The sequence below is a fragment of the Natator depressus genome, chromosome 8 (assembly GCF_965152275.1).
Source record: "Natator depressus isolate rNatDep1 chromosome 8, rNatDep2.hap1, whole genome shotgun sequence".
In the NCBI taxonomy this organism is placed as follows: domain Eukaryota; kingdom Metazoa; phylum Chordata; order Testudines; family Cheloniidae; genus Natator; species Natator depressus.
Window position 1 is genome coordinate 64,714,307 of NC_134241.1, and position 23,915 is coordinate 64,738,221.

A 23,915-nucleotide genomic window follows, 5' to 3' on the forward strand; every position below is an offset into this window, starting at 1 on the left:
CTTTTTTTCAGAATAGACATTAACTGAGGCTTTTTCATGCACAGTTGACTTTATATAAACTGATTGACACCTTTGGGGGTCGTCTTTCCACTGACTCATAATTTTTCTCACTCTTGAAAAAGGCTTCTGTACACCCAGTATTCTCTAGTTAAAGCTGAAAATTCAACTCATCATATTTACACAATAAAAAAAAATCCATTCTGTCTTGTTTTTAATTGCAAATCCTCCTCAAGGGACCAATTCTCCTGCTTAGGAGGCAGCCCTGTGCCTTCTACTAGAGAACCAAGTGCAGTCAATTATGGTAATGAAATGTCAATAAATATAAAAATTTAATACAGTCTGCTCTTGGTGAGTGGCAGATGAGGACTTGCCTCCCAGACAAATTTGTTGGTGCTGCAAATATTAAATGCACCTGAAAGAGTAGCTGGTTGCCCAAGAGCTTTCCAGTAGAGGGAAGGTGGGACATTCAGACACCTATTGGGTTTTTCCATTATAGTATAATCACGGCAGTAGGCCAGTAATATTCCTGAAATCCATCCAAACATCTTAACTTATTATTAGGAAGTGAAGATCATATTTTCACCCATGAAGATTCTGAAATTAGTACAGCACTGAGAGATGTTTTCCCCTAACAAAGCAGTACAATTTCAAAAGGGTAAATTAAGTTGTGAATGAGATGATTTTGCTGTGAAAAGTTTCACAGCAGTAAGTAGCATCATGTCACTACTAGAAAATTGCTGTTCTGACAGATATGTTAACATTAAAAAAAATATTTACTGAAACAATTAACTTATTTTGGTGATTAAGGTGGTTTGTGGGATGCAGCTTGGGCCAGAGACAAGAACACAGGGTTGCAAGTCAGACTCCTGGGTTCTAAATCCTGGCTTTGTCACTGATTTTTTTTAAACAGTTCTAGTGCATGATGCTGAAACTTGAAATTTAGCAGACAGAATGTCTTCCTCTTGCAAATAAGTGGGCAGGTGAAAATTGGCTTTTATTTATCAAAGCCACTTTTTTAAAAAAATGTGCGTTGTGCATGCACACCAAATTCTGTAATTCAGGGTATGAATTCCAACATTCAATTCTTTCTGCATGTGAGGATAGTGTAGGAAAGTTCATAGGCAGTCCTAGCTCCTCTACAAAGTAAATGGGGTACATACCAACGAAGGCAAACCCCAAAAGCAGTCCTGCTTTCTTCCCTATATAAAGAAATCTGCTACATTCGTTGCAGCAGTGGAATGGTGTGTTGTGGATGAGGCTGCTGTCTACAGCACTCCTGCTTCACTCCTCTTTGTTGGATTGACAGGGGTTGAGAGAGAGAGAAACCACTCCCACAGCCCTAGGAATTTCTGTGGGACTCCAGTTTATGGGCTGGAAGAGAAGACACTGCCCCCAACTGTCTCATTTATGGAGGTTGCCAGAGGCTGCATCACTCCTCTCAAACACCTGGCACCAGTCTCCTCTGGATCAGTGTACTCACAGCAGGCACGGAGCCCACTTCCTTGGTACACAACAGGAGCAAAGACCAGCCTATGAGGCTCCTCAACCAGTGCCCTCCAAGCAAGGGTACCACAGTGTTTCCTTAGTACAGAGGGCCTTGTACAAGACCTCTTCCAATGGGTAAATTTCACTCAGTCAACTCGGTTACAGTGAAGTGTTATCTAAAGTTGAGGGTGGATTTCATCTCATAATAAATAATAATAATAATTAGCTCCTATATAGCCCTTCTCAAACAAATTTAAAAGTGCTTTCCATTGTAAATTCATTTTTTAAAGTGCGGGCTTCAACTGCAGAGCAGACAAGTCAGGCCAGATTCTGCCTTCATTTACACCTGAGCAACCCAACTGAAATCAGGGGTGTGTAAATGAGGCCCAGATATGGCTCTTTATATTTTAAATACAGTAACCTTTTTGATCCTCAAAATAAAGTCCTATGGTGAAAGCCTGGCCCCCATTAAAGTCAATAGCAAAATTCCCATTGACTTTAGTAGGGGCAAGATTTCAGCCCCTTGAATCAAACTTTTTTCATGCTGCGGTTTGTAATGGCACCAAATGTTCCCGATCAAGGGTCAGATATGCACTGTACACACACACAATGAAAAGATGGTCCCTGCCTGAAGGATCTTACAATTACAATCTAGGTATAGGATGAGACACAACAGTTGGATACAACTAACAGATAGAGGAGACAGTTTTGATAATGCATAGTGTCATATCAAAAATATTTTATCCTTTAATTTAGTACAAACCAGTACTCAAAAATGTTGTTACATACCATAATGCTTTACACCAATAACATTTGAAAAGTACAATGCCATGCAAGAATAGGTTTCTAAACAAAATCATCTTGATTTGATTCCATAATTATTTTGAGATTAAAGTAAAATGTTTTACTTCCTGGGGTATCTCACATGCATAAGATTTCTTGAGACTCTCCAACTGGACACAATATCTGGCAATGATAATCAGACAAAAATGTGACCTTCTTTTACAGATGGATTATTCAGTAATAGCATCTCAAGCGGGAGCCACCCTCAACAACCTTATGAGCCATGCACAGGAGCTAGTAGCAAAGCTTCGTTCCCTGCAGTTTGATCTACGGGAGTTTGTGTGTCTCAAATTCTTGGTGCTCTTTAGTTTAGGTAGGTAAATCCTGTTATTTGTGCATTATTTAATATTGATATCTTTTAATTGAAATTATTTTAGTATTGATATCTTTTAATTGAAAATCTTTGGCTTTATAAAATGTTTTTTTATTTTTTTCTTGAAAAATGAAGTAAGACTTCGAAACATATTTTATGATGTTCACAGTAACCTGGAAATTATTTTTGAATTATCACGTTTGGAGAAATGCTATACAATGTAGGAGGGATTTACAAAATAAGGTTCTGTGGAAATGATTCTATAGGATTTAAAAGGGTATGATATGCTTTCAACGTTTACTTTAACATGCTATAAAATTTTAAACCAGGTATATAGTTCTTTACTAAATTCTAAAGGAGGGTTCAGAAAAACTATAGAAAGGCATAATTTTGTGTTGAATTCTATAAAGCAATTCTGTAAGAGATGGAGAAGTAGTAAGGTTGAAATATACATGTATTTTGGAAGAGCGTGCATGGTAAGTACACACAGTCTTGTTAGCATTTTGGTGTCAGTATTGCAACACATAAACCAACAACGTAACTAATAGTTTTTAAAAGCACAATGAAAGGCACTATTAAAGTGTAAATAAATGGTAGTCATTTTATGAAAGATCTATCCAGGAAATAGACTTTAAAGGGGAGATTATTTTGTACTAGTGGAAAGACCTTAGAATGGAAAAGATACCTATGCAAGACAAATTAGTTAAATCAGTGCTCTCAATGAATCAGTCAAGAAAAATCACTATTGCCAGGAATAAAAAAGGGATTAGGGAGATGGATTCTTATTGATTTCCGGAGACCAGATTTTTCTGCCTGTCATCTGTTTTAGGTTTGCATTTTGTTGACTTAATAAAGCCAGCAAATATAGCTTTGCCAGGTGAATTTATTATATGCTGGTAGACAGCTGAAGGAGGAGACTTGAAAAACATAAATAGGGCCAGATTCAGCCATCCCTCCATAGACAAAAGTCCCATTTATATCAAAGGGCATTTTGTCCAAATAGAAGGTGTGGGACTGAGCCAAATGTAACAAAAACAAATAAATACCAGTAGTGCTGAAATTTACTGATATTTTTTCTTTAATTTCAAGTTACAAGCTCTTGTGCAAAGGAATAAAAATTTAAAAATAAAGAATCATTGCAACACATCCTTAAATAAACTGCAGGAGTGAAATGATTGGGCAGCAGCATAAATCCGAGAGCTACGTCCTAATGTTCAAAGTTGTCCCCTAGTGCCTTGCACTCTTCTTGGACTTGCCACCCAGCATTTGTTGAAAGCTAGAGTGTTTGTGAAGGAAACTCATTTTAAATATAGGCATCTTAAAGAAGAAAAAATAATTTCTGACATAGAACGTGTAGTGAAATAACATAACCAGAAATGTTATTGGAAAAAACCTGAAGATGTCAGCATTGGCAGGCCTTCTGGGTGATTGCAAGGCTTGTGCATGCTCAATCCCCAAAACAAATGAGGTGTAATTTATCTACTGTCCGCAACATACTAACATTCTATATTTGGAGATCTGTCTCTTCCCATATGTTAAATTCAGAGAAGGAAAAGCAGACCTTTCTTGGCAGGAGTTGTATTGTCTTATGAATTAACGTGGTGTAAACCAAGGCATCTGCTTCTTTAGTTCTAGTACAGTATATTTTTGTAGTCATTAGACAATGTTATAGAAAGGTCTGAGGAGACCTACAGCTTTTCCCTGATAAAATATTTTGAGAAATTCATCTCACTTCAGTAGTATTTCAAATTAGCTGAAAAAATGAATTACATTTGGAAAACACTCACGTTTACTTTAAGCGGTCTTTATGTCTGATCATTATCATCACTCCTCAAGTACTTGCCATTCAGTTAGGAAGTATTCTGCTCCCTGCCTTTACATTTTTGGCTCTTAGCCTGATTCAGCAAGGTGATGAGCTTGGCTTCAAAGGAGTTGAGGGTATACAGCATCTTGCAATGGTGCCCATCCCTTTGCAGAGACAGAGAGTCTGATTCTCCTCTCACTTACACTAGTGTAAATTAAGGCCAACTCTGCTGAAATCAAAGGAGTTATGTATCAGCATGTTTAAAGTGGTGTACCTGAGAGAGGTCCAGTGCATCTGAAAACAGATTAACTCACAGGGCCAAATTCAGGCCTAGCACATCCAAGTACAACATAATTGACTTCAACAGAATGTCTCCTACTTACTGCATGCTTGAATTTGGCCCAATATTTAAAGCTACGTGTTATCTACTAAGAGTAAAAGGTAAATATATTAATCATCATCATCCTCATCATCATCCGAAGTTTTCACTGGAACTAAGGCAGAAATTTTAAGTAGAATTATGAGACAATTAATATAGTAAACACAGATGTCCTTTCCAGCAAAGCACTTAAGCACATATTTAACTTTAAGCAGATGAATAATCCCCCTGAAGTTAATGATGTTGCTCACAGGCTTAAAGCCAAGTATGTGTTTAAGGGCCAGGTTTTTGAAGGTATTTAGGCACATAAAGATGCAGATAGTTGCCTAGTGATGTTGTCAATATCACTTTTCACCACAGACTTCGCATGCAATTGCCATCCTTACTTCTGCCCTGCCACTGCCACCCCAAGGCTGACAGCTAGAGCCCTGTCGCCTCCAGGTGAGGGATTGGGGGTGGGGGAGAAGGAGAGTCTGAGCTCAAGCTGCCTCCCAATGAAGGATTGAGTGGGGGGTGAAGAGGGAAGGAGAGCCCAATCCTGGGTGGTGGGGCTCCGGTTGTCCCCATATCCCCGCTTCCCAGGTGTCCATGGCCCTTCTGCACAAGCCCCAGCCCAGCCACCCAAGGCTGACAGCCAGAGCTCTTCACGCACACACAAAAAAAGCACAAGCACACAGCACCTCCCTTGACACATTCCCACGCCTCCCTTGGGAGGCCCGCCCCATAGTTTGAGAACTGCTGGTCTAGATATAAAATTCGAGCAGTAGACTGTTAGTATTTGCTAGTAAAGCGGTCCAAAGGGCTTGTGCAGAAAAATGCTTTTGATTGATTCCAGAGATAATAAAAGGATGTTGAAGCTTAAATGAGAGGATTCATGTTGTAGTCCCAAAGTCCAGCCAATCCTAAAATTAGCTAGGAACCAGAAAAGAGAGAGAGTTTTACAGATTTTCCTTGTTCCATTTTTTCCCTTGCCCCTTTTGGCATCTGTTTTCTGGTGCCTCCCACCCCTATCCCATTGTTTCTTCTCTTCTCACTGAAGACCCCTCTGCAAGCCCAGTCCCCCTGGGTAGGTATTCACGTTGCTAGCCCACTCTGTGGTCCATTCCACCATGTCTTCACTGCTATTTTTAACTATGCTAATTACATTAAAGCTAGCACAAGTATGCCTATGCCAGTTACAAATCACACCTTTGATCTAAGTCCATAGCCTAACTCACAAGGAATGGAGAGCAGAGGAGCTGGAGCAGAACATATCAGGAGAGAGTCAGCAAGCCCAGGTATCTGGAAACAGCATCCCCTTTAAGGAAGCAGGATGGGACCCACAGAGATCATAAGACCAAAATAAATTAGATTGAAATCAATAAACACCCCTTCTCTGCCACAATTAAATCAAGTCTCACCAAAATATAACTAAATTGTTACCTATTTAATTCCCCTCCCATCCCACCCCCGAGAAATTATTCCAGACATTGACAAAATGTAACAGTCCACTGAAGCCTGAGCTCTTCATGGGATTGATCCTGCTCCCATTGAAGTCAATGGGAGTTTTGTATTTGTCTTCAGTGGGAGCAGGATCACTCTCAGCGAGCCTTTTATGGAAGATCCCATGGAATTTTATGGGGATTAAACAGAGTTCTGTTGAACTTACCTTCAATATTTATAGAATTTAACAAGGAATGGGATCCTTCCTGTGGGATTTTAGAAACATCCAATAGAATTCTACAGCAGGAGTATAATTTTCTATAAGATGGTCCAAAACCTACAGAAAAATTATTTTTCTATTAAACTTTATAGGGCATTTCCAAACAGAGCAGCAAACTATGGTCTGGAATTCTATACCCCTATATTCAAAAATAGCCAGATACCACTTGATCTCATTTTACAGGGAACTGAAGACCAAGATGGGTCAAAATAGTAGAAAATAGAGGCTTTAATATCCTAATACATAATTCCTCAGAATAGTTCTACCTACAGGTCCTGCTTCATCAATGGGTTCAGAGCTTTCAGTTCCCCCTTGGAATCAATGGAACTTGAGAGTGCTCAGCACGTCTTACATGTAGTTCAGCATCTCACAGGATCAAGTCCCCAATGTATTAACATTCCATGCACAGATTTTCCATCTCCAAACGCTGGACCTAGAAAGCAAAGTAGCCACAGGTACTAACTGCTTATTATACTACCGCCCAAACCTTGAAAATTAATATCTAAATAAAATAATCAGCACACACAGAAACAGCTATCAATTCCCCCAACAAAATTAAACATCTAACATAATTAAAATACTAGTTGCAGACTGCTTGATAATAACAGCTAATATAAACAAAGCTACAAACGTACGAATTATTTACAGATCCAACAATGTCAAAAATATTCCTCTTCACATGCACTTTTCTGTTTGTGTGTGTATGTATTTTAGCAGCAGAACAGCATCGTCACCTTCCTGCTTCACTGACTAGCACTAACATTCTGCAACCCTAAAGCAGAAACAGATACACAGCATAACTTGGGTGAAATCCTCGCTCCCTTGGAGCAAATAGGAATTTTGCCACTGACTTCAGCGAGGCCAGGATTTCACACTTTAGCTCTAAATTAGGTCCCCTTTCTACAAAAGAAAAAGAGTTAAGATTAATTTTTCATTACCTAAATGACTAATTTAAGATGGACATTTTAACAACCAAGCAGGTTTCTCATTGGGATATTTTCTATCATCTTCAGTTTTCAGTGGAACAGATCTTTTCTTTATTGCTGTCCAGTATTTATACAGTCAAGTCATTTAAACTGAAATCCAGCCACTGTTTTCCCTTTACCAAAACTTCCTATTTGTCCTGCTAGCTTTCATCATTAGAACTCAGCAAGGATTTGTCAACGCTTCCATCAGAACAGTTTGTAAAGTGAAATGCCAATAGGAAGAAAGTTAGACATCATTTGACCCATGTCCAGCCACTTGTCTGCCTGCAGAGCTTACTGCTAGAATAGGCAGCAACTGACTGGTACTTCTCTCATCTCTGTCAGAACAGAGATAAATGTACTTCATTTAAGAAATGAAGGCTTTATCAATGGGCAAATAATTGCAGAGCAACTATTGATCTTGCATCTCACTTAACATGAGGCAACAGGGACTTGTACAAACAGTAAACGTTTAATCATTATGTATGGCAAACAATGGGCTATTAAACAAAGCAAAGAAAGCCTTAGTTTTCAAGCAGGCCACCATGTCACATGGGGAGACAATTGTGATTCACTCTCCCTGGATGTCATATTGTCCATTAGGGATGTGCCCCTTTTCTGCCAGATAGGAGCAATATTAGCAAAGAAACCTGTACTTATGTCTGTGTATTCTCTATAGTACTCAAGCACAGATGGGAGAGGACAGCTCTCATTATTGTGCTCCATCATTTGCTTCTTGGAAAGCACACAGAGAAATCTGTGCAGCAACACTTTTCAGTTGGTTCCAAGAGCTCAGCAGCAGCCTGAAGCTGGAAAAGCATTTTGTTATTAATTATTACTATTATTTACTTATATAGCATCCACAGCGTGCTGCGTGATTTACAGACAAGAAATGGTCCCTTGCTCCAAAGAACTTACTATCTAAACAGACAAAAGCTAGCAACAAATACTACTAAAGCTTTGTGGTTTACATGTAACTTGTCACTTCCACAGTTTTTGCTGAGGGTTTATTTTTTATCACATGGTTAGTTAGCCCTTCTTGGGTGAGGAACACTAGGATATCATTTGGAAGCAGTATGTTTTAAAGTGGGATGTGAAGGGGGCATGGGGACTGGTTTGTGGTGGAGTTTCAAGGCTTAGGGATGCACAGATCTGGTGAGTGTGAGATGGAACAAAGTGAGTCATGTGGCTTGAGCAGGGCAAAGGGGTCTGAGGAGGGAACAGAGGACAATATCAGAGAGCTAGACAGAAACTAATCAGTGCAGGGGTATATGATCCTCAATTTGTTATCACACAGAGAGACACAACCCAACAAACAGACCTTTAATGCAGCTTCCTCAGAGATCATTCTGCATCTACCACACCTGAACCCAGCCACTTGGATTTTCTGGTTTGGGCTGCTATTGGGTTTGTTAAAGGCACAGTTCACTAAAGGTGCTATAAATTTGGAAACATAAAATAACAGGAGGAAGGATTAGGTCAAAGTTATTCCCAGAAGTTCTATTTCCAGTTCACATGTGCAAGTTACTTAAGACTTTCTGTGTCTCTATTTCACCGTCTGTAAAACTGGAACAATAATAGTTCTTTATCTTAAAGGCTGTTGTGAGGCTCATAGATAATATTCCTAATACTTTGCATTTATATAGCATGTTTCATTCAAAGATCTCAAAACAGATTTCACAAGGTGGAAGTGAAGTATCCTGTGGGACAAATTCTGCCCCCAGTAGCTAATGCAGATCTCTAGTTGAGTTCTGTAAAAGCTGACTGCACACATGCATGCAAAGATAGAATTGTTGCCTTAAATATGCTTGATTCTTATTGAAAGTAACAGACAGTACTTATGGTTTAATTTAATCTTATTCAGAATGAGCATCGTGGTCACTCCAGATTTATTGTTTTACCTTTGACAGCTTATAAAATATGCCTCTTTATAACTGGTCTAATATTACGATGGTTTTAAGTGATAACCATTGGAGGTCTTTGTAATGTATTCATCACATACTGTTACCCGAGTGCATTAGAAAAATTGTATCTAGTGAACTCAGATAAGCAAGAGAAATATCCTGGGGTTCTCAGCTTTATTAGCATGCAGCCGTAGTTTTAACTTTCCCCATATGATAGCCTAATTTTGAAAAAATACTTACTGTACACTTGTCAAATAGATGCACATATCTTGATCCTAATGTCTAACTAATGTATGCATCGGAGGATAATACTGGCAAATAAACATTTCCTTCAATTTATGTAATCATTTGGAATTCAGAAAGGATTGATTAGCATTCAGGAGATGTGACCGTTCAATATTTGCACCATAGAGACTTGGCAGAAGCAAATAATTGTACATAAAGCTGATGCTTGTCTTAATTAAACGCAGTATAATAGGTGTTGGAGTTGTTGGGGTTTTTTTCTCTGTCTAGTGAACAAAGCAGTTGAGCCATGGGCAGATATAACTCATTTTGAAGTTCAGAGTTTAAACCTAATCAATATGTATTTATATCAAGGGAAGGAGTGAATTTCATTTATTATGAGATGGCAGCTGGCTGCAGTAGCTAAAAACGCCATGAATTTAAGTATATTTTTTCAAACAGCAGTTTGACAATATATTTATCCCATGTGATGCTTGTTACATTAATAGTGTTGTTTACTTAACTGATGGTATTTAGCGTAGATTACTTTTGGAAATGAACAAGATCGTTTACATTCCCTGTTCTTTACTCCCAGCCTAAGAATGACTTGCACAAGCAAGGAGACACCTTTAAATTCATTGAGTTGGTTGCTTATTAGTGTAAAGTTGCCCTGGTTATCAGATAAAAGTTTAGTCCTGCAAATATTTACTAGTGTGAGTAATCCCACTGCAGTCAATGGGATTATTCACATTTCTAGGATCAAGCCCTAAGTGTGCCCTAAATGGAACTGGTGAGATAGCTAATAAATATTTTTTAGGCAGGTCATAGTAAGTAGGTGTAGTTTTAACAGTGAGGATAATTAATTATTGAACCACCACCTAGGAACATGGTGGATTCTCTGTCACCTGAAGATTTTAAATCATGCCTGGATGAGTTTCTAAAATATATGCTATAGCTTAAATAGAAGTTATGGGCTTGATGGAAGAATTACTGGGGGAGTGGGGTTCTTTGACCTGTGACTAGATGATCACAATGGTCCTTTCTGGCCTTAAAATCTATTAAAGTAGACTTTGGTTGAACTGGGTTGGCCCAATAAAGATATTTCACATATTGCTTTTGTTTATTTTCTATGTCTTTGATCCTAATTGCTTTAGATTTGAACACATTTAGGATTAACTCATGTTATGAAGGATTTTCCGAAAGGGATGGGTGTCAGGAGAATTGTTTTCTATTATTGACTGTCACAAATTCACAATGTGGCTTTGGATTATTCAAATGATGCCTAAATCTCCTTATCTGTAAAATGGTAATAGTATCTATCCACCTTTGTAAGTAATAATGAGATGCTTGGATGAAAGATGCTATATAATTGAAAGTATCATAACCAAAATATCATCTGGCACTGAGACAGGGTGACTGGACCCTGTGAGTGAAGTAGGTCTAGACAGCTTGCATAGAGTTACTGGGGTCTCTGAAAGGGGAAACTGAGGCAAGCATGACTGTTATACTGCAGCCTGTCACAGGCGGGCACTCTAGGCAGGGCTGCCTTATGACAGACTCCATAAAAGTCACAGCTAAAGGCCCCTGATTAAAGAACCTTTATGGATGTTGGGGGAAGTCTTTTTTCTTTATAAATTGTGTAACATATTGTCCTGAAGGAGTTACCTTCTACATTTTCATGTTAGTGGGAATCAAGGGGCTAAAACTGTGTGGAACCCTTTGAAATGAATCCTTTCAAAGGTCAATTTTCACACCCAAACACTTACATTCCATATATTGAATGGCACAAAATGACATGTACTTGACTTTCCTTTGCAACCTTATATCAAAACCATATTCCTTTGCTACTCTGGCCCTTCTAAATTCAATATAGGGAAAGAAATCAAGCTGTCTTCCTTTTACTTCATCCATCATAACCAGCAACAAAAAGCCAAATAATGGAAAATGAGTCCTGATTCCTGAAGTTGTTACAGATGCTAAATGATGATGTGTGGAGTGAGGATTTTGATAAACTGGTATTCACCCACAAAAGCTTATGCTCCAATACGTCTGTTAGTCTATAAGGTGCCACAGGACTCTTTGCCGCTTTTGATAAACTGAGTTGACCATGCAAGACTACTCTTTGCTTCTTGGACAACACTTATTCGGCAAGCTGACAATTTTTTAGTCCAGCCTTCCATGCTGGTTTCCAAACACTGTACAGTCAGCTCAGAAGAAAAACAGACAGCTAACATTTGTTTTCTACTTTCCTTTCTTCAAAGAGTTTCTCAATCTATATCTGTTCAGTGTCTATGAAAAAAGTAAATTATTTTAAAGGAGTAAAATGAACAGAGGTGGGGGATTAATAAATTATGAGGAGGAATTAAACCAGCCATTTTGGTTTTTAATCCTTTATAATTCACCTCTGCTCTGGATGTTAGAGTCATGGTTAATAAACTCCTCAAAAGGAAGCAGAGTTACCCTTCTGTTTTATGGTTACATGGATTGTGTTTTAACAAGTGCACTAAGCCAAAATTATGTAGAAATTAAATAATCATCATTCATTTGCATTGATTTTATTTGATAAAACACAATGAATGGTGCAGATTCACCTTGGTGTAACTCCACTGAGTTCAATGGAGTTACACCAGGCATGAACTACTTCCGATATGGTCACTATACCTTTGGGGAAGGGGGGATGTTACAGACCAAAAAAAGCCTGCAGTTTCTTTCACTGGGTTTTTAAAAATGCAATTTTTTAAACAACAAAAGGATCAGATGCTGAAGAGAAAATTAGGTCACATATTTGTTAGACACAATTTTGTCAGTAATTAGAAACATGGGTATCCAAGTGATGTTTGTATTCTATACTGCCTTTATATGCATTCAGTGGGGATTTCAGAATAAGCCTACCAGTATCTTCTGCAATCATAACACCAAGGGACTTTATCTATCTAATGAATTTATAGAATGTCAGTCACCGTCGTATTAGATGCTTCCCCCATTGCTAACATCTATACTGAAAACAGCACATATCCACAGTTGGGTCTGATAGGTCACTTTGGAATTTGTGCACCATATATGTCTTTAATGTAGATTACATATGTTCAATGTTTGTATAGCACTGGATTGCATGTGTTTGGGGGGAGGGAGCGAATGAGCATACATACGCAATTTTCAAGTACTGTAAGCAGAAGCAGTAAACTCCTTAGACCAGTTCCTCAGTTTTGGTGTCCCAGGCCCCCAATCCAGCAAAACTTATCCATTTGATTAATTTTGAATTCATTAGGCCCACCCCACATTTTTAAAGGTAAGCATGATCTTAAGTGCTTTGTTGAATTGAGACATATGGTAATATTCTGAATGTATGGATAGATTCTGAAAGTAATTGTAGCAGGCTGAGAGTTAAATATTTTTATGTAGAAGTGATCATTATAGAACTGATAATAATTCCCCCATCACTCCCCCCCGCCAGAGTAAAACTAAGAGGTTCTTGCAAATCCTTACTCCTGTAAGTAAGCAATGTGTCTAGTTACATAAGTAAGGATTGGCAGGATCTGGCCATAATATCTAACTTGTAGGAGTTTGCAGTACTAAATATATGGAACCTTTAAAATCCTAACAGTGATTTTCCCAGCCAATTTCTAATATCTCGAGAGTTGGTTTACAAACATTAATTTATGATGAGATGTAGAAGGGAACAATGAAGTGCTGTAAATAACTATGAGCTAAATCTGAAATATGGAACAATCTACCCCAACAAAGGCCCATTCCACACTTGGATCAGAGCTGTTGGCTACAAACATGTTTAAACACAGCATGAACATAGATGATCACCTGAAAGCCAACATAAACTTGATAGTCAGCCTCTAAGGGAACACACGCTGCAGTGTGTGCCAAAAATCCCCATCATACTTCTCTCATCCCATTGATGCCTGACTATGGCTGTAGCAGCCCTGCCGGGTTGCGAGCAGAGCAGTGCCTTCTCCAGTGCCAAATGGCAGCTTTTATTCCTGTCACCTGCTGGCCAACCAAATGTACACTTGCCTGCCTCTTTGCTGTGCAGCAAGAGTGGACATGACCTCTGCTTCCTACTGCTGAGAGGTCTGATGTGGAGGGCTATGCAAATACATAGTAGCAGTAGCTCCTGCTTCATCCTGGCTCTGCATCAAAAGAATCTTTGCAGCCAGGCTGAAGAGATTCTTGGGCCTATCCTACTTACAGCCAAGAACACACAGCTGGAATTAGCCATGGTGGAGACAGGAAAGCCATTAAGAACTGAAGTAAAGAGCTGCACAAAGGAATCCATTTGCAGGGCACAACAACTTTTACTGCTCCTAGAAAACCTGTGTGCAATGCTGCATATTCTTAAGCACCATCTTCTAGTACATTATTTAACTAGCTATATATATACAGACATCTCGTTTAGAGAGCACTCTTGTAACAGTGGGGACTGAGGTGGTTAATGGAGACATGTAATAGAGGACCTGGGAGAGAGTGAAGGGGGGACAACCTGGAAAGAGAGAGAGAAGGGGGAGACACCTGAAAGTGGAGAAAAGGAAGGAATATGGACGCTGGGTGGAGTAGAAGGAACAACTGGGGCAGTTTGAGTGGCTTCCTAACAAAGGAGGAAGAAAAAATAATGGGTGGATCTGAGGGAGGGAAAGGAAAATGGAGGCAAGAGCAGGTCAACAAGAGAGAAGGAAGTTCAGGGAAGAAAACAGATGGGAGGAAAAAGAGCATGTCAGGACAAAAGAGGAAGTGGTGAAAGTGTAAAAGATGAAGGGTAAGAACAGTATGGTATGGGGGTCAGAGGAAAAGATGGCAAGAGAATGGAGGGTCATGAGAAAGAAGTAAAAAATATTAAAAGGTGGGGAGGAGAAAATTGGCAGAAAGGAAAGAGAAAAATGGAATAGAACTAAGAGTAAAAGTGAGAGATGGAGGGAGAATGAAATAAATAAATGAACAGGAAAAGAGCAATGGAAGAAAGTGCAGAAACAGGCTTCAGTAGTTAGATGCAATTTCTTTGGTGCAGGCACTGTCTTTTTGTACTGTGTTTACAGCACCTCACCCCATGGGTCCTGGTTCATGTCTGGGACTCCTAGACACTACAACAATACAGATACATAATTATGTACATGAGCTCTTAAGGGAAGAGGCCCTATGTCTGTATCTGTTTGTACAGTGCCTACCACAATGGTGGAGCATGCAGCAGAGAGTGAGCAGGGTGAACTAGCTTTAGAAGCCCCCAAAATACTCAATGCAGTTTCCAAAACCTCAGCCTGCACAAGATTCACTCACTGTCCTTAATTATTAAGGATATTCTTAACTTGCTTTTATAAACTAAACTCAAGAGTTTATGCGGAAAATATACTTTGACCATCATCACCAGACAGTGACTTTCAGTGCCCTTTGGAAATGTGGGTCCCACTATACCCCTCCACTTGCTGCTGTTGAGGTACAGAAGGGGTAGGATGCCAAAATGGGGAGTGGCACCTCAACAGCACCCTCTCCATTCTCCCAACTGCAGGAGAACCCTTCATGGGGGTGGATTGCTTGGGGACAGGGAAGGCAAGGACTCTGGGCCTCCTCCTGATGATTCCTCTCCAAAAATACCCATGGACCAAAACAGAATAAATTACTGTAGATAGACTCTTCCTCAAAGGGCAGCTGCTGTCCAAGTTCGGTAGGGAGGCAGGTGATTTTCTGAGGATGTCTGTTCTCTTTGTGGATACCCATTTTTTCTGGCAGATGTCCAGGCTTGCAGAGATGGAATCATCTGCTGCTTTTTGGAGGGCTGAGAGGGCCAAAAGTCAAACCCTGAACTCTTCAAAAAAATAACTAGAAGGGAATTCTACAAGTGCAGGAACATGGGTAAATAGCCACTGTGAGAGCCATAAATAATACATAAAGCTTCATCCAGCCAGCTGTGTTATCTGGAGTTTTGCCCCCAGCAATATCCCATTTCTTTACCACAGATCTTTACATTTTAAAAGTTTAGCAGTGAGATGGGACCATACAGTTAATAAAACCACAAGTAAAACTACCATAGCTGGGACAGGGGTGAAAAGGGAATGGAGCAGCTGAGCGCATTCCTGGTAAAAACCTCACAAGGCATACTGTACAATTCAGACATATTTGTGCCCTGAAAACATTCTGCAGACACAGCAGCAGACACTTAAGAGCACCACCAATTATTCACATGACTTCTGGCACCCTTTCAGAACACTGGAACCGGAAGTGGTTGTGGTAAACGTATTTTCTGTGCAGTTGTCTTTTCTGACAAAACAGCTCAAATATTTTGACACCAACAATAACCAATTCTTAGGCATTTCCTCTACTGAGACCTGCAGACTTCTGCAAGTTGAGAATTAATGACAACTTACTTAAATCCTCTGTGCTCTTTTCTGGAAATAATCTCTTACAAAGTTCAAGTCCTACCCATATTCAAACCATATTCTCTCTCTGTCTCCCTTTGCAATAAGATGCAAAATGGACTCTGCCACAACAAAACAACTGAGCTTGTGGAAACTATTACTCTGAAGATGAAACATTGTGTTGTGTCCGTTAGCACTATTACAGGCAGTCAGTCTGTTAGAACATATTGGGCGATTATAGGGTAGTCTTTTCAGAGAAAGCCATGGGTTTCAAGTGAGCAGTAACCATCTATCAATTCCTGAGATTATGCCATGATTTACTATCACAGCATCATGTATTCTCTGATTTTCTGCCTCCTGTGAAACATTGTGCTTTCCTTTTCTATTGATGTATCAACTATAATAGTTACAAGCAGCTACAGAAAAATCAATAGTGAACTTTCATTACTGTGCACATAAAGTAAAGAGTACCATACTGTGAGAGCACCTTGCTGTTAAATAGTCACCAACTGCAAGGTACACAATAAATGTCTGTTATTTCGGTCTAAATGAAGGATGTCTGAATTTGAAACATCAAATATCTGGGATTTTTGACGCAACTGGATCCTATGTCATGTAACTCTAGCTGGTAATTCTTTTGCAGGGTAGGTGCCAAGGCTGATTTGTCTTTTCTACACTGGGAACTGTTTGTTTGTTTACCCCAAAAGCTGAACTAGGAAAATTAAATATCAAGATGAAATCTTTCACTGCTTTGTTTTGAAATAATTTAATTAAATTCAGCCGGACAGATATAGTGAGGGTTGCTTTAATGTTCACTAGTCCACATTCAGAAAACTTCCTCTGATTAAAGCGAACGGTACAATAACCTCTGTGTTAAACACCCAGTCACCACTACCTACTAAAAAAGGTTCACTATAATATTACCAAAGACATAGTAGATACAGCGATGGCATTTAGAATATTTAACATGTTCAGTGGCCTTCTGAAGCACACCTTGGAAGAAAGTCGTATGATTTTTAGATTAAATATGATTTATGTGCCTCTGGGAGCACATTAACTTCCAATTAGTGAATGTAAATCAAGAATGCAGAGAAACAAAAGAAAATTTATGAGCTGATAGCCTGGGATATGATCAGGGCCCTTGGATTTCTCCAGCAGTGAAGTATTGTTTTCTGCAGCAAGGGTGGGAGAATGCTGCAGCAAATTTTAGCAGTTCCTCTGGCATTTCTAGGATATGATCATGTATAACCAGAGAATCCAGTGTTTGCTGCTGAATACCTTTGAACTTGAAAGTCTGCATGTTTATATAAATATATAACACAAGGGTGCGGGTATATACTTACTTAAATTATATCCCACAAAACATATATCCCCCTTGTTTCAGTACTGTGATTTAACGGAAAAGCAATATTTCGCGGTCATGACCTCACATTTAAAAGTAAGAAACTCAAGCTTCTTTAAAGATTTCTGTAGCTCCAGCCAGTGTAACTTCTACTGTTAATTTAGAAAGATTAATGAGAATCTGTAAAAAAAAAATTAAAATGAAGATATAAATTCCACTCTTTAAAATAAAATGGGAATGGGAAATGTAACCCTGTCCACAAGTAAACACTCCTGAAACTCACAGCTGGAAAAATTCACATGCTCTGAGGTGCATTGGGACACTTACTTTCAAGTAGGACCTGGTCCAAATACCAGTCAATTCAATAGAAATACTCCCATTGATTTCAGTGGGAGTTGGATTGGGCCCCTAAAGGGGAAGCTGTAGGTGACAGTTAGTAAGTGGTGCACCTGAGCTCAGCCTAGTGCCCACCAGAGCCCTGTGGAAGAGGAAACAGCAGTGGGAGATGGAACTAGGATTAGAAGTCTTTACAAAGATTTGATAGTGGAGGCAGAATTAAGGGCCTGATCCTCTGGGGCGTTGAGCACCCTGAACTCAAATTGACTTACTTGAGGGCATTCAGCAACTCACAGGATCAAGCTGTTTATCCACAGCAATGGTTCAAATTTGATTTGAGATCTGGAATTTACTTAACCTGGCCCACCCATCCCTAATTAGCCCTCATATTTACACCAGGGAAAACTTTTAAAATGTGCTCTGCTGCTACACTATAGAAGCCTTTCTGAATAGATTTGTGACTAGGAAAATGAAGGAGGTGACTGAGAATTAAAGCTCACTTCATGAGAATGTCATGTGTTCAAAACAGAATGGCCACCAAGCATAAAATAAAACAGTATTTAGAAAGGAAGGATGGGATTTTGGTTAAGACACTGAACTGGGACTCAAAGGATCTGAGTTCAAGTCCTGGCTCTGCCACTGACTTAGACAGGTCAATTTATCTCTCTATGCCTCAGTTCCCCATCGGTAAAATAGGGAGAATAATACTTCCTTTCCCCCCATCCCTGTCTATCTTGTCGAAACTGTGAGTGCTTGGGGGTGGGGACTGCTTCTCACTATTTATTTACACATCATCTAGAACAGTAGGGCTTGATCTCCACTGGGGCCCACAGGCACTACCGGAATACAAATAAATAATAGAATTTACAGACATGAATCTACAGTTAAGTTGTGCTATGGAAAGCATCACACTGTGGGGTAAAATTTCAGTGGAGTCTTTACCCATCCACTACATGTGTGTGCATGAAATTGTAAACATCTGCATATGCAAGTTAGCAACTGATACAGAAGACCCAATGGGGGGAAATAATTAATACAGATTTTAACATTTGCATGTGCACAGGTATAAGACTTTTTAAAGTACATATGCAAGCGTTTGTACCTGCAAAGTGCCTTTGCACATGTGGAAGCCACAGGATGAAATCTCTCTCTGTAATTTAAGTATCCAAACCACTTCTATATCCAAGCGTAGACAAAAAGTCTTGGTAGAAAAATTATGTTACCACTTTTCAGGCAAGTAACAAGGCTATGTAAAAAGAAAGATGGTTTGAAATATTCTAGTAGTAAACCACATAGTTACACTGCATTTAATGGTAGTGAAAGGTCAAGGATTCTGAAAGCGAAGCCTGCTTTTTATCTATGGAACAAGAAGCAGCAGTGCCCTGCCTTGACCTGGAGGGACCACTTTTAGGGGGGGAAAGGTGAAAAGTCTCCATGCCCATTCATTCCCTGGCCTCTCTGCCAAGAATGCCAACAGCAGTACCTATTATCTGCACAGATACAGATTCTCACACTCGGCCCTGATGGTGGATTTTGTGACATCCACATCTGCCAGTGAGGAATGGGACTTCCCACCCCTTCATTTTACATAGTTCCACCAAACTGGCGTCAGATGACTTTTGATCAGCTCTAATTTTGGATGGATTTGAACCAGTCACCTAGATGGGAAGGCCCCATATTTCATTACCAATCTCCAGCCATCTTTGTAGTTGTAAAGTCTACATTGTGAAAAATGCAGATGCTCCCCATAAAGACTATCCCATATGTAATAATAGTAAAGCTCAAGTTTTTCATTGATATTATGTAAAAATAGTCAAACTTTATTACCAGTATTGTTATCATACCATACTGCACAGCACATTACTGAACCATAACAATTATACAAATCTTTATTCTCATTATGGTAACTACTTGCCAGATATAGCAAAATAGATATTATGAACAACAAAACCCCTTACTGTTAGCACTGAACGCATGGAAAAGAGTGAGGCTGTCATTCCATTCTTAACACACCTCATTGTACCTATATAATATATATATAAGTAAGAGCTACAATGGCTAATGTACTTTGAGATTCCTTTGGTCAGTATCCCTGCTGCTCCCTCTGCCACATACTTTGGAGTGCAGAAGACAAAAATCACACTATGGATTTACTGTCCGTCATACACAAAATACATTTCCCCAAGCACTTGGATGAATTAATAATTTAAACAATGTTAAAAAATTATTGATAAGAACTTGGCTTTAATGACCTTGTTAGGAAATCACTTTGACAATGGATTTTTTTCCCCCAGAAATAAGACGCTGGTTGGACCCTGGATTATTTTCCTTCATTTTGGCCCCTGGCTTTGTAGTCTTGCCATGTGGAAATGTCAGGGCCTGACCCCTCATCCCATTGAAACTGATGGCAAAAGTGCCACTGATTTCAGTGGTGTAGGATTGGACCCAGGAAAGTGAATTGTGATCATAGTGAGTGTGTCTGCACTGTTTTGTTGCCGCAGTGGGCTCCATCCTGCTGAGCACTCTGGTCCAGATTCAGCAAAGCGCTTAGCACACACATTAAGTAAAGCACACACTTAACTGCTTTGCTGGGTTGAGACCAGAGTGCTCAGCCTCTTGCAGGATTGAGCTCTTTAAGGTAAGAGCTAAAATGTTCAAGTGAATACAAACAAAAAACTAAACAAGAAAAGTCATTTGCTTAATGGAAAAAGAATTTCCACTCACATTGTAGAGTGTGCAAAACTTCAAAAAAGTACAAACAGTCTATGACTGTGTTCCATTAGGAGAGGGCTGTGTGTTACCATACCATACAGAACATGTTGCTATGGTTAGCACTTAAAACTTATACAAACTTACAGCTACCTATCAACCAGATTCCACAGTACACCTAAATATTTATTTCAGAGTAGCAGCCGTGTTAGTCTGTATTCGCAAAAAGAAAAGGAGTACTTGTGGCACCTTAGAGACAAACAAATTTATTTGAGCATAAGCTTTCGTGAGCTACAGCTCACTTCATCAGATGTCTAAGGTGCCACAAGTCCTCCTTTTCTTTTTGCTAAATATTTATGTTCTTCATCTGTATTGTTTTGTTTTGTTTTGTTTTAATTACTAAATTAGGTAATTTTTTTGCCAACATATCTATTATGTTGGCAGAAAAACATGGCACTGTACAGGGTCTCTGAGATTAGTAAATCACTAAAACATCTTTACTGTAAGCTATATTTTCTCATTTTAAAGAAAAGACGTTACAATTCTTGTTCTTGCTGGGACTTGGTTACACTGAAATCAAATGGTGTTGTGTAGCCAAACAAGATTCACAGAATAATACAAAAGTAAAAGGATTATGAAGCTCTATTCTTACCTATAGAGCATCATAATATAACTGGCTGACCTAACATTTTAGCCAAGTTGATAAAAGTTTTAAATGTAATAATTAAATGTACATACAGTCCTGATCCAAAAACCAGAAGAATGCCTTTAAGCTAATATTTATAACAAGAACTGTTTGACTGAGCTCTCTTGTAAATTTTATCATACCTGAGGCAGTTTTCCTCATTCGATTAGCTGAAAAGCTGAATTTATCCCGAGGCAAATCAGATATCCAGTACAGGCTAAATTCAACAACTGGAGCTTAAATTTGGCTTAATATATCCCCACTTGGATCTGCCTGTTTAATTCTCTTTCATATTATAACATAGCTTATTCATAGTCTGGACTTGCCACCTGAACAAACTGAACCTCATATCTTATTCTATTAGAATAAGAAAACTTTGCAAAAACACAAAAGTTCCAGAATGAAAATCAAAAGCAAACTTAAGTTTTAAAAAAGTGTTTTGTAAAGTGTCTACAAGATTAGCACAAAGAGGTTTTTCCCTAAGGAACACGGCTTTTTATGATCATGCATTTTTCATAGAGACAGATGGGCTTTATAAAAGGATACAGCCTGCTACTCAAGAGGGTTTCAGTGACAGCTGCACTTCTGTGTTTTAACCACAGTAGAAATTTATATAGGCTATATTTTCAAAAAATATTTGTACTTCTATTTGGTCATATTCATTCCTGGTGTAATTTCACTGACTAAAGTGGAACTACACCTGAAATTAATCTGCCCATTATTCCTCTAATAAACAGTGTTTAATTAGTAAAGGGGAAACATAATATTCCAACTTCCACCCCTAAAATGCCTATCTAAAAACCCCTGTTTCTTTATTCCAGACTTTCAGTACCTTCCCATCCAAGGAATGTATATTTCCACATTCCTCTTTTATTGTGATTTGTCATTAACTAAATATAATACCTTATTTACCTTTGTTCTCAGCTTCAAGTCTTTTGAAAGATTGCCCCACCCACCATTTCCAGGAATTTCATATAAAATTACACTGATTTTGACTATTCATAACTTACAAATTGTAAACATTATATGTTGACAAATCAGGTTCCTATGACTACCGTTAGTTCAGTCAACAACTCTTGAAACAAAGAGGCTCTGAGAAGAAAGAATTATTAGGCCAATGAAATCATTAGCTCGCTTAGAAGTACAAGTATTTGCCATATTTGGTAAGCTGAATATTTCTAGCCATTAGTCATACTGTGGACAGGGGACTTGACTAGGAGTCAAGTAATATGGGTTCTAATCTATGTTCTACACTTATGGCAACATGTAGAGTACAGACAGTGCACACCCAGCCAGCACTATAAATATCAGTGGAGACAGCGAGACACAACTTTCACGAGTAGTGTGCCCCACGTGCCTGAACCCCCAGTGTACATACCTGACACTGTCCACACAGCTCTCTACATGCCAAAGTAGAGCCTCCCATGTCCATTTTTAGCAGTGTAGAGCCTTGCTGCCAGGCCCTTTCCCCACCACAGTAAAAGGCTCTGGCAGCCGGAAGACAGTGAGGAAAGGTTCTGGCAGCAGCTCCCTGCTGCCGGAGCCTTTCCCCACTACCTCCCTGCTCCCAGATCCTTCCCCCACTGCCAGAGCCTTTCACTGTAGCACGTAGCTACATGCCGCAGTAACAAGTATGGACCCTGCCTGCCTTCTTTCCTTGTGGCAAGTAGTGACATGTGTAGTGCCTGTAGTGTACACGCCACCATAAGTGTAGATATAGTCTATTCCCTGCCATAGACTCCTTATATGACCTTCAGCAAGTCACTTCTGCCCAAATTGTCCAAAATATCCTATAATTTTGCATGTTCAACTTTAGAAACCTATGGGGAGTCTTATTTTTGATAGACCCCAAAATATCATAGTTGCTATTCAACCTTGCATATGGAAAGATACAGTCCCTCTTTTGAAGGGTATATAGTTTAAAAAGACAAAAATAAATAATGTAGGGAAAGGATGCAAATTACAAGCATGTGGTCACCGGAATGGATGGCACATGATTTATTAGTTCCAGATTTGCTTTTTTTATTCTTTGGATGGGCAGGTAGAAGAATAATGAAGAAATAAATTGGACAGAAGGAAGGGAGGGAAGAAATGAAGGCATGAGGAGAAAAGAGAAGAGGAAAGAAAGAGGAGAGAGTGGGAGATTCAGGCATCTGACAGCTGATAGGCCAAAAAAGTCCAAGTGTAAATGTCAGTTGTGACCTCAGGAGGCTGAGGCTGAAGGGTGCTTCAGCTGCTGCAAATGTGGTGAGGAGGCAGAGGAGAACAAAGGTCTTTAATAGGGCACCCAAGCAGTTTGTATACATCAAGTATACTACTGTATTTGTCCATACGTTTTCCCTACAGCTGAGTGCTTTGAGAAACAGAGTTTAATATATAATAAATTTAATAATTTTATCTATGGCCCACTGAAGTCAATAGGGATTGGAGCAGGACTTAAAATAATCTCTACTTTGAAAAGTGAGTTGGTAAATATGCTGCTGTGGGGTTCCATTTTTACTGTGTCTCAATCATTTCAATGATAAATGTCCTCAGTTTAAAAGTAGTAATGGTTTTTGTTTTATCTGCCAGCCCTGCAAATTCAACCTGGGATCTGAGAGTCAAGCTGGCTTCATTTCTTTTCATGTATCATCACCAGTAATAAAGATTCTGGAGGTCAAATTAGGCCTAGGTGAATCTGTACAAAGCTCCTTGTCTTCTGGGGTTGCACAAGCAGATGTTATAGGAACTTAGTAAATATGCTGATGCACAAAGGAAGGAAGGAACAGAATCCAGCTCACTCTCTCCTAGTCATATTTATCTCCAGAACTTAACAGAAGTATGAAGCAGTTATAAAATATTTTGACACAAAAGTAAGTAGATATGATTCT

General features: G+C 39.1%; 1 protein-coding gene across 1 annotated transcript in view; it reads left to right on the forward strand.

Moving 5' to 3' along the window:
* NR5A2 (nuclear receptor subfamily 5 group A member 2) overlaps positions 1-23,915 on the forward strand; it is a 99,213-nt gene that overhangs the window by 68,798 nt on the left and 6,500 nt on the right. Inside the window, exon 6 of the mRNA XM_074962206.1 lies at positions 2,494-2,641. Within this exon, the coding sequence (XP_074818307.1) occupies positions 2,494-2,641 (148 nt within the window). The remainder of the gene's footprint in view (positions 1-2,493; positions 2,642-23,915) is intronic.